At 41.1% G+C, this 10,945-nt stretch overlaps 1 protein-coding gene across 1 annotated transcript; it reads left to right on the top strand.

The window, feature by feature from the left end:
• Window positions 1-2,645: 2,645 nt before the first annotated feature.
• Window positions 2,646-10,413, top strand: pmp22b (peripheral myelin protein 22b). Its single transcript, XM_086304181.1, has 5 exons — window positions 2,646-2,804; window positions 3,544-3,634; window positions 3,931-4,012; window positions 6,977-7,117; window positions 8,821-10,413. The coding sequence occupies exons 2-5, from the start codon at window positions 3,557-3,559 to the stop codon at window positions 8,979-8,981; spliced, it is 462 nt and encodes a 153-aa protein (XP_086160307.1). The 5' UTR covers window positions 2,646-2,804; window positions 3,544-3,556; the 3' UTR covers window positions 8,982-10,413.
• Window positions 10,414-10,945: the final 532 nt, after the last annotated feature.

A 10,945-nucleotide genomic window follows, 5' to 3' on the forward strand; every position in this document is an offset into this window, starting at 1 on the left:
TGACCATGTTGTGTGTTTATTGTGGGTTTTCCTTTATGTGATAGAGCAGTTTGCTCCTTAGCTGTCATCTCCCATGTATAGTTTAATTAAAGTGTGATGACAACTCAGGGGTTGAGACTAGGTTACAATTTATCAGCACACAAACAGACGGACTGTATTTACCTCTCATCACTCTTTCTGCTTCCTGTTTCCTGCATTTGTGTTCCTACCATCCTCCTGTTCCATCTTTACTTAGATTGTCTGTCAGTTCTTCACTCACACGTGACCTGCATGGCTCTATTTTATGGGTATGATAGTTACTAGATCATATGTGATCTTTTAAATTTAATAACTGTTAACATCTGGGCAGACTGGGGGTAGAAGAGCTGGATGGTCCAACAACAATATTGCTGCAGCAGGAAGAGAGCTATTAAACTGCAGCGACTAATAGTGACACTTCACATGCTGATTACACAAACGAGGCACTTTTGGCCAACAGCTGCCACAACCTGAAACACAAGGCAGGAGGCCTGTTCCCAAGTGACTCAACAGTGACGCAGATAGGCCCCCCCGACCCTTAAGGAGCATCAGCTGTATCCACTGTCTCACAGAAAATCTGAAAGATGTCTGCTGTGAGTATAAGCCATGTATTCATTCCAGTTAATGCTTGAGTCAAGATAAGTGAAAGAAAGCAGCCTCTTAGACTAACTTACCGTCGTCAAGAAGAAGATTGCTGTGGGTCAAAGCTCGCCTTCTGTTTTGCACTTTTTAGGATCTATTATGGTAGAACAAAAAATTTCTTTGCTGCCATCTGGATGGAGTTACTGTAACTCAATCATGTCTAGTTTCTAGATCCATGTCCTTGGGCTGATGTCCTATCTATGGTTTTGGTATGTGCTAACGTGAAGCTATGCGAAGCCGTGTTAGTGACAGAGATGAAATGTTAGGAGCTGATTCCAAATGTAACATTATTCAGTATCTCACTCTGAATGTTTGCTATGTGGCTCTTCCCAGAGTGCTTGGCTTCAACCCCAGCAAACGGAGTAAACTTAACACTCCCGTGTCCTTTCAGCCCACTGATTGTCAGTCTTTTACAAACATTGACATATAAGGGATGGGAATGAGGAGGGCCTACACGGCTGCGCTACGGTTTTAACGAGACCTCTCCTCTGAATGTCACTGTAAACCATTATTGTTGACCATTTCACAGCTCATACAATCAGAGTTCAGGCCTGATAACCAGAGCTAGTCTGGGTTAAATACACAGCAGATATCAGTGACACATACCAAAACAATCACAACATGCAAAGAGGTACTTGATGCAACTCAGGCTAATCATGTCAAAAACTTGGATTCAAGGAGTCCCAAAGCTCTGACTAAGAGCAGCACTTGATCTGCTCCGCTAACCGTCCCACCTCATTTTCATGTGAGTGTGAGGAACAAATATAGCAGAATCCAGGAAGTGTAAGCTAAGTGTTGAAGAATAGAAAGTGGACACTGACAGGGGGTTATGGGAGGTCAGTTACACCCTAAGCTACTCCACCAACCTGCTAATGTGAGGAAAGTTTGATAAGTTTGTGCTGCTCAGCCAAGAAGCTAGTGCAAACGTCTTTTAATGTTTGGAAGAGGAATTTTATTAGAAATGATGCTTTTAACATGTACAACGAAGGGCAGAATCAATCAAAAAGAATTGCCTTTCTAAATGATCGTAGTATTTACTGGTTACCTTGTATCTCTGTAATTCTGCCCTGAACACGATCCAGAGGGAGAAAGAGATAAGGCCATCAATTTATACTGTATAATATTTTCATGGTTAACTCCCTGAATATATTTCTTTGAATTACGCTCGTTACAACACACACGTTTATAGAACTGACCAAAGTGCATACTTTTAACATCAGGGGTCCTTGTTCAGGGTGGAACACCATCACACTCCCACTGGATATGAGTCACGTCAAACAGAGGAGAGCCCCAGATGCTATCTCTCACTTGTGGTGTGCTGAGCATGCCCATCCACACTTTCATGCACGCAGTGAGTCACAGCGCGTAGTTCATGACTACCAGAGGGAGAAGGCCCACGCTACATCACATTACAAAACATTACAACCGAGTCTGTCACTCTGACTCCCGTGGTTTCCAAGGAAACGTTGCTTTTCATTGCCTTACAGTGTTGTACCACAAACACATAAGCTATTACATACGATATATGACCAGAAAAAGGTCTTTATTTATTTATCATTTGTTTAGATTCCTTGTATAAACAAGAAATGAACGTAAATTAAGAAAAAACCAACAACTAATGTCTTGCAATTCTTGGACAATTGTGCTTGATTTTCAAATAAATCCCCTTATTATTTAATGATATAAACTATAAATATGCCAAAAAAGAAAGTTTCAGATGTCGTATTACATTACTTATAAATATCTACAATATGGAACGCCAAATTAATTTCCTAATACCTAATACAACAAAAGATGAAAGAGAAACCTCGAAATCACATAGTTGCTGTTAGTTACCACGACAGCCAAACAATTACTACCAGGTTACTACACACAGTAAGTTAGTAACTAAGGCAACCCATGGCATTACGCATAGCGCGTCTATATTGGGAACACTGGCTGTGAACCAGAGGGTCACTCCATGACGCAGCGACGCACGCAGGGCGTTGTTCTTCCATAATGAGACTTTATAACAGAACGTCAGTCCTGGCATCAATCTAGTCTGAGAGCGACTTTTAGAACAGAGGACTACCGCTGTCGGACTCTTTTTCGGGCAAACTTGCTTTTGCTTCTCTTTTTGTGGACATACAAGCTCTACGCTCGAAGTAAGTGGACTTTGCTTTTTTCTAAACTTAGTTACGTTCAGGCGCACTCAGGCAGTTCCGGCGGATTAAAGGGAGAAACGAGATTTTCCCCGCGCAGACTGCTTCATTGCGCGTACACACAGACACGGGGGAATTGAGCTGTCACCGCAAATAAACTGGCATTAAGTTTAGCATATTAATTTCAACTATAGACAGAATTAATAAGCCTTTGTCTAATCGTGTTTCCTTCGCTTTGTTTTAACAAGTCATTTTGCTACCCGAAAAAAACCGAATATAACTGAAACAAATGCAGTTTTGTAAATGATATATGGCGGATTTAAGGAGTTTCAAAGAAAAAAAAGACGTATTATTATTTTATTTATTTATTTATTTATTTTTGCTTAAAAAAGCCAAGATTTTGTGTTGTTTGGAACAAGTTAAAGCAAAAAGGGTCCCTCCTGAGATAATCTTTAAAGTTTAATCATATTGACAAACTTGCTGTTACACTGGCTGTGACTCAAAGGCACCATACCTCTGACTATATGAAGAATATCGTTAATTATTTACCGTCTTTTGAAACTGATGTTATGGAAGGATCCTGTCATCTCAAACAGACAGTCTGAGATAAAATTTCTTAAAAGGCTGTCCGCGTTGAACGTGCTGCAGCGACACACCCATATCCCACCAATCTGACATCCACACAAATACACACACACGTACATTGACCGTCTGATTGTCTCCTCTACTCACTGCTTTCCAGATCATCTGTAAAGATGCTGCTCCTGCTACTTGGAATCATCTTCCTGCACCTCGCTGCTCTGGTTCTCCTCTTTGTGTCAACAATTGTCAGCGTGAGTGAAAATGACATGTTTACCCATGTCTCTGTTTGTTCAGATGTCATAGTGAGCATGCACACAGAGCAGGAGCAATTAGAAAGGCATGCATGTGCACTCAGTATCCTGAAGATATAAGATATCGTGGAGGATTACATGCAAACTGACTCTCTTGGAGCCGTTATGGATGTTTTACCTCCATCACTAAACATAAAATAATTATTATTCAACTTATTTATGTGTGTCTTAGGAATAGAACTATGCCAATGAGATCTATTTCTCTTATTGACTGAGTTGTATGTTGTTGCCACCAGGTATGGACAACAGGTGAATCTACCACATCAGACCTATGGATAAACTGTACTACCTCTGGATGTATCCCAGCATCAACTGGAGGTCAGATACCAGCCTCACTTATATTTTGCTGTTTGCCTTTAAACTGTTTGTTGACAATACAGTGGCTGGGGAATTTACTGGGAATTTACATGCTGCTCTGTTCTCTCTGAAGCTCAGTTTTAAACTTGCTTTACTTTAAAAATCCATCATTTACCTACCCTATGGTGTGGGTGTGTCACAGTTACTCTGGAACTGTGGTGCCATCTAGGGCAGAGAATGTGGCAGTGCTGTTTTGAAGTGCTAGCTGATAGGCTGCCACTGTATAAATAGTCGTGGTGCGATGTCCATATTCAGGTCTCGTGTTGGGAGTCCATAGTAACAGAGCTGTGGAGAATCAGGGTGGGGCTGCAAAGAGTATTTAAAGTTTTAAATCTATGTGCGTGTGTGTTTGAAACCAGGGAAACCTTGGACCACCGTGAGCAGAACATAGCATGCTGATAGTGGGTCACGCCCAGAGTAAGATCTTAGTGTCCCGTGTTAGCTTGCAGGGATCATTAGGACAATTTAAGGCAGCAGGTGCAGCGTTAGGAGATTTATGTACACAAAGTCAGACACTGGATGCTTTAATTAGAAATACTGATATTCATATTGATAGTAGACACTAAATACAAATATTTTACAATGTCAAAACAGTCAAAGAGTGATATATTTTCCTCTTCATGAATGTTCACTCTGCATCAGCTGTATGTTTTGCTACTAAAAGTGCCGTCACAGTGCTGCAAGAGCTGCTGGCTGTAGCTGGCTGATGTCATTTGTCTAGTATGAGCTGCGTTCAGCCAGTGTGTATTTTGTCAGGGGCAGCAGTGGTTGCACACTCTGCCAGGTAGTTTGATGGTGCAGTCAGTTTGTTTGACTTGCTTTCACTGGTGCACTGACACAGAGTGTTTATTTAACAAGGCGCGTGTGCCGTTCCCAGGTCTTTGCTTTGGCTTTGAGAGATGGAAGATAGTGGTCTGCTCGCACGTTGGGGCCAAGCCTGCGTTCAAAAGAGCTTTTGGAAGCTTTGCTGAGCAATCAACTTTCCTCTGAACCAAATCATAATCATGGGCATCACAGTTATTTTTAGGGAATTTCTAAACCTTCAGTGTTGCCATGAAAAAAAGAAAAGAAAAACACACACACACACACTGTGTGATGCCACAGTTATCAAATGCTGAGTGAGTTAAACATCACGTGCTTGCAGCCAGGAAAATTACTTCACAAAATTTACTTGCTCTAAATTTAGCGGTCGAGGAATGCCCCAGCACAGACCTACACCACATAAACAAGTGAGGGAATACTACAGCAGTTTTATTTTTGCTGTTTACTGTTTTGGGAAAAGCTTCAACAGTTACTTTCCTGTTTTGAATTTCAGCAGAATCCTTTAGTTGCTCTTCCTGGAAGTTATTTCCGTAATAATAATGAACCCAGACCCAGTTTATGTTCATTTTTGAATGCGAGTCCCTCTTGGGTTTCTGTGTTATTTTGAACCGTGAAGCACGCCTCATGCCGGGAAATGCGCGATGTCACTGTTTCCTACTACTGGTCGGGAAAGAAGGAAGGAAGGAGGGCTGGAGGGCTGTTTATTAGAAATCAGTGTACTGTCGCTGCATTCACAAAATGTTATCACAGATTTATATATAACATTTGAAAACACGGTCATCATAGTGGAATCTAATTGTTGCGTGGGTGTGGTATCAAGCTGGCGACATTTTATGGATGGAGATTTGCAATGTGTCATGTTTCTTCCCATATCTCATCTATGAGCCAGTGGTCCTCGGGACATTCTCTGCTGCTGCCATTGTAGGAAACCTGACTCCGAGCTGGTAACTCTATGTAGTCATCATGCAGTTTCACCAGAAAAACTGTGATTGTTTTTTAAACGGCCACAGAATAAAATGCATGAAATGTGTTACAGGGTAATGAATTGTTGTAATGCTGAGTTAAAATGCGGTCAGTTAAAGTGAAAAACATCACACAAAGTAAGCTGTTTTATTGCTTAATCATCCTTGTTGTTCTTGAGAACGAGCACTAATAAATTATGCACTGTGCCTTTTTTCACTTTGTAAGTGCGCCTCCATTAAAACCGCAATATGCCTCTTATTTAAAAAAAAGTAAGAGAATCAATAAATCACAGATGTATGAGAATTTTGAAGTAGACAATTCCATATATTTCAATGTCAAACCTTCGCAGAGGCATGCATACAGATTGAGTTATATTAAAGAGGACTGGACAGCAGCTAGTGAGTGGCATTTGCAACTTATGCCAATACACACAGATCTAGGGAGATAAGAGCACAAAAATAGAAATAGTAAATGTGACTAAAGCGAAAGACTAAATAAGTATATAGAGGAAGGGAAAGTGCGAGTGCTTCAGGAAACCTGTGGGGCAGGAAGTGAGGTAAGGTGAGAAACCTGATAGGGCCTGATGGGGTAGGAAGTAAGCATGGAAAACCATCAGTCAAGAAATAGACACTGCTTGGAAGTCCAATGATTCCTGGAATGGCAGCACGAGTAAAACGCAAAAACACACAACCATACATGGAGATTGAGCACCAGTAGAGTAGATGGTGCATGGTGGACTCTGTCAATACAGGTGTCTAATGGGTTAATAGCTTCTAGAAGCCTGGCCTTGGAGGAAAAATCAATATGGCACATTTAGTCATAGGTCCTACTGTGAGGGGCTCACAGAGCTTTTAGAAATAAGATACCTAGGTTTCATTGTTAAGGATCCATTATAGATTCCCAGAAGTCAACAATGCCAGGGCTTCCTCATTATGTTTTATTTGTGAGGATGCTTAAATTCAGCAGGGGCACAGTACAACAGTACACTTTGGGTTTGGATTTTTTTCATTTCTGTCTTCTCATCCTGTTGTGTGTTCATTAAGTCAATCAAACATCTATTATGCTCTGGTTCATGATGACTGGCGTGCTGTTGCTGACAGGACTCTCTCTCTCTTTTCAACTCCCCTCTCTCCCCTGCAGAGTGGATTCAGTCGGTCCAGGCTGTCATGATCCTATCCATCATCTTCAGCTGCCTGTCTCTCGTCCTCTTCTTCTGCCAGCTCTTCACTTTGCAGAAGGGTGGACGCTTCTTCCTCACTGGAACCTTCCAGATCCTTGCCAGTGAGTTCATCACCCTTAACACATTCACATAATTTTTATATTACGTGAGTAAATATAATAAAAATGTATTTAAAAAATTAGGCATTTCATTGATAACAGTAGCAACCAAATAAATCAGCTTTTTTTTTTCAATTTTGAGAAGCTGAAAAATTGAAATCTTCTTTATTTTCCCAAGAATGACTAATATACATGGTCACTGAAATGTTTTAGAACACCGCAGTTCTTTTTTTTAAATTGAAATTTAAACAGCTCTCATCAAATGTGTCCCAACTTTCATTGACTACTTATAACCTCATCGATCCACGTGTAGGGTAGCATGAGTATTGTACTGCAAAAAGATGTGTGTTGCTATAAAAATTGCAAGTAAAAGGCAAATAACAAAGGAAGAGAGACAGAAGATCATAATGCTTGAAAGTGTAGGTTGTTCCTGTCAGAGAAATGGTGAAGAAACTCAATGTGTCAGTGAGTACAGTCACCTTCACCATTAAAAGGCACTCAGAAACTTGGAGAAACTCTGACAGGAAGTTGAGTCATCAGGTTGTGTGACAGCCAATTCACAAGACCACAGCTTTAAATGTTCAGTTCAAGAGTAATCGTGGTAAGCAAGTCTCATTTTTGACTGTAAAGAGAAGGCTTTAAGTTGAAGGTTTGACGGGTTGAGCTGCAGCAAGAAAGCCATTGCTAAGATGCCAGAATAAGAAAAAAAGGGCTTGCCTGATCCATGAAACACAGCCAATGGACTACTGAAGACTGGAAGAAGGTGTCATGGACTGATGAATCAAGATTTGAAATCTTTGGTTGATCAGCCAAGATTTTCTTTACACCGTCACGTAAGCAAAAGGATGGTTCCCCAACATGTGACATCAAATGTCAAACATGAAGGAGGAAGCGTGATGGTCTGGGGCTGTTTTGCTGGATCCAGAGTCAGTGACTTGCATAGAGTAACCAAAATGGCTACCATAGCATTCTGCCATGCAGTGCCCTCTGGGAAGTGCATGCAAACTTTTGACTGGTAGTCTAGCTTCCGCACTACTCTGACCTGCATTAATAACACAGCAACACCTGGGTAGTCTCAAAAGGTGCTACTCATACAGTACAAATCCACCACCACCACCAAGAAACCGTTAGTGGATGCTCACTTTCCATGTTCTATTGGAGAGAATCAGATTTAGGTATGAGCCAGTTACTAATGGTTTTTATACTCCCCTTGTTCATTGTACTCCATGCCCTTTGGCCAGAGAGCATCTCTACTGCAAGTCCATTGTGTTCTCTCTTGGCAGCCCTTTACAAAATCCCAGGTTTTCTCTCCACGGTGCCAGCACATTGCCTGGCACCCAGTTGCCCACTCAACCAAACAGGAATGACACTGGGAACACTGCCAGCCGCGCAGTGTTCAAATGTCAGTAAGGCTGGCGGTGGGAGGTGTGGCGTGGGAGGATGGGGGGGTCTGACAAACAGATCGTGCCATGTCAGACAAGGTTGGTCGGTGGGCAGAGCTGGAAAAGCTTACATAGGCCACAATGGGGTTCAACAAGCATGAAAAAGTGTGATGTAATGCGGGGGAATGCCTTCTGGGAAACTGACCTGCTCGTTACTGCCGCCAAGCAGGGTTCAGCCCCTTACACAAGACACACAGAAACCTGATCTAACACTAAGATGATTATGGCCAGTATTATTAAAAAGTCACCTTTTCCCCCTTGCAGGTTTGTTTGTGATGAGCGGAGCCATCATCTACACGGTGATGAGTCCAGAATGGGTGCCGGAGGGAAATTCATTTGGCTACTCCTACATCCTGGCGTGGGTGGCCTTCCCCTTGGCGCTGATCAGCGGACTCATCTATGTCATCTTGAGGAAGCGAGAATGAGCCGTCACTCCATCCCACTGTTCCCAGTAACACCCCCCCCCCGCCCAACTGCAAGTGCTACCAGTACCCCTCTGAAGTATAACTCGTGACGCCCAACTACCAGGCCAAAACACCAAGTTCACAGAAGGGGGGATTAATACCAAAAATCAAACCAAAACACGAAAACACCAATACTGTCTCAGTTTAAAGATGTATATAGTATCTATGGTTTAAAACATATTTATAACACTTTTTACATATATGTACATAGTTTTTGTGTTGCTCTGTCAATGGATACTATGAGCTTTATTTTAGCTGATTAAGTGCCTCAGTCTTTGTTTGTAATGATGAAATAATTATAGACTATTTTTGTTGTGGGATTCTTTTTTTTTTTTTTGCCTTTTTTGTTTTGGTAATTGCCAAGTAATAAGTAAGAGAGAAAAAAAAGTGTTTCTTGAAGTATACTAACCAAAGTGCATGTATAGAAATAGAGAGGTTAATTAAGCATTTTCGACGGGGTTGCTTTACAAAAGAGAGTGGTAACATCCATGGATGTAGCATAGCCATGAATATGGATTTGGTCCTTTTCTATTTGTGAATTTGCAAGTTTAAGTGTATTTGTTTTCAGTCTTTTTTCCATTTCTTACTTTCAACAAAAGATGGTGCTATGTATTTATCATTCCTATTACTGATAGCAATCATTTACAGCAGAGTTGCTTTGTTATTGTTTAGAGTCAAACAGCTTGCCATTAATTAAAGTGAGACTCAGCCAGCGGTGCACTTCTACATCTAGTGCCGGGCTGCTTCTTTAGGGAACACAGCCGATTTCACTTTGCAGTGTCTGATTATTTTTTTCCCCCTTTTATCAGCTACTGTAAACGGCGGATAAACACGGTTGGGGTGGTGCACTAATGTAATCGAAAGTCATTTAGAATGGAATGTCAGTATTATTCTGCGAGTTTATAGTCTGATCACAGAGAAAGAACTTTAAATAAGCTTTTATTTTTATTCTTGCCTTAATTTTCCATCATTCTGATGTTTGTGTTCGCCTCGCGCGTATGGCTGTTCAATTCTCAAGAAGTCTTTGTAGAAAAGTATCAGAAAGAGCATAATCACTGTGGGGCATTATACCGAAAGGAAGAAGTTATACATTTAACACTACTAGAATAAATGCCACCAAGTTGAAGCCATATAAAATATGAGATGATAGGAAAAACATGACTGAAATATTAACTCTATTAAGTGATAAAAGGACAGAGAGGTTTGCAGTAATGATACAACTGTCTGTTTCACATACTTGAAGTTTGACATGCTGCAGTCTCTGCCCACTGACGTTTAGATGGTTTTTTGTCTACTGTATAAAACCTTTACTGTTTATATGTTGTGCATAACAAATGTTTATGACAATCTAGCCTAAAACACTCACTTACTAAATAAAACTACTTTCACATTATCTAATATTGTGTATTCCACTGTTACAAGGGACTGTAACACTCTATGCATGTAAAGTAAACCGTTACATTTTGCAGAAGTCATTTTGCTGTTTGCCCGTAAACTTTGAGACACACTTTTCTGAGCTCCAAAAGCTTAATGTGGAAAATGATGATTACTACCCATGTGTCGTGGCATATTTGCTATTACTGACGTGTGTGAAAACGTTTGAGATCAGTCGAAGACATCGGCAACTGAAACGCAGCCTGTAAATGTCTGTGTGCAATTTAGCCAGTCAAACCTAGGTTAGTGCGTGTGGTTGCAAATGCTGTATGCGACTTGTGTCACCCACACGGCGCACGATGCCAGCTATTCAAAACACGCAGATAGCGTTTCAGTGTATACTGTGTCTCTCGTGACATCAGACATAAGAGGACTGGGAGCATGTTCTGAACACTAATGAGAAAGCATCTGTCCTCCACTTGATGGCATCTCCTCTGAGATCCTCTCCCCTTCCAAAAAAGAACTACACTGTGTTGGATTCAAGTATTTCA

Source organism: Aulonocara sp. 'chitande type north' Nkhata Bay, linkage group LG8, assembly GCF_057382095.1.
Source record: "Aulonocara sp. 'chitande type north' Nkhata Bay isolate Kocher_YH1m ecotype deep benthic linkage group LG8, A_spYH_male_GT1.1, whole genome shotgun sequence".
Taxonomy (NCBI): domain Eukaryota; kingdom Metazoa; phylum Chordata; class Actinopteri; order Cichliformes; family Cichlidae; genus Aulonocara; species Aulonocara sp. 'chitande type north' Nkhata Bay.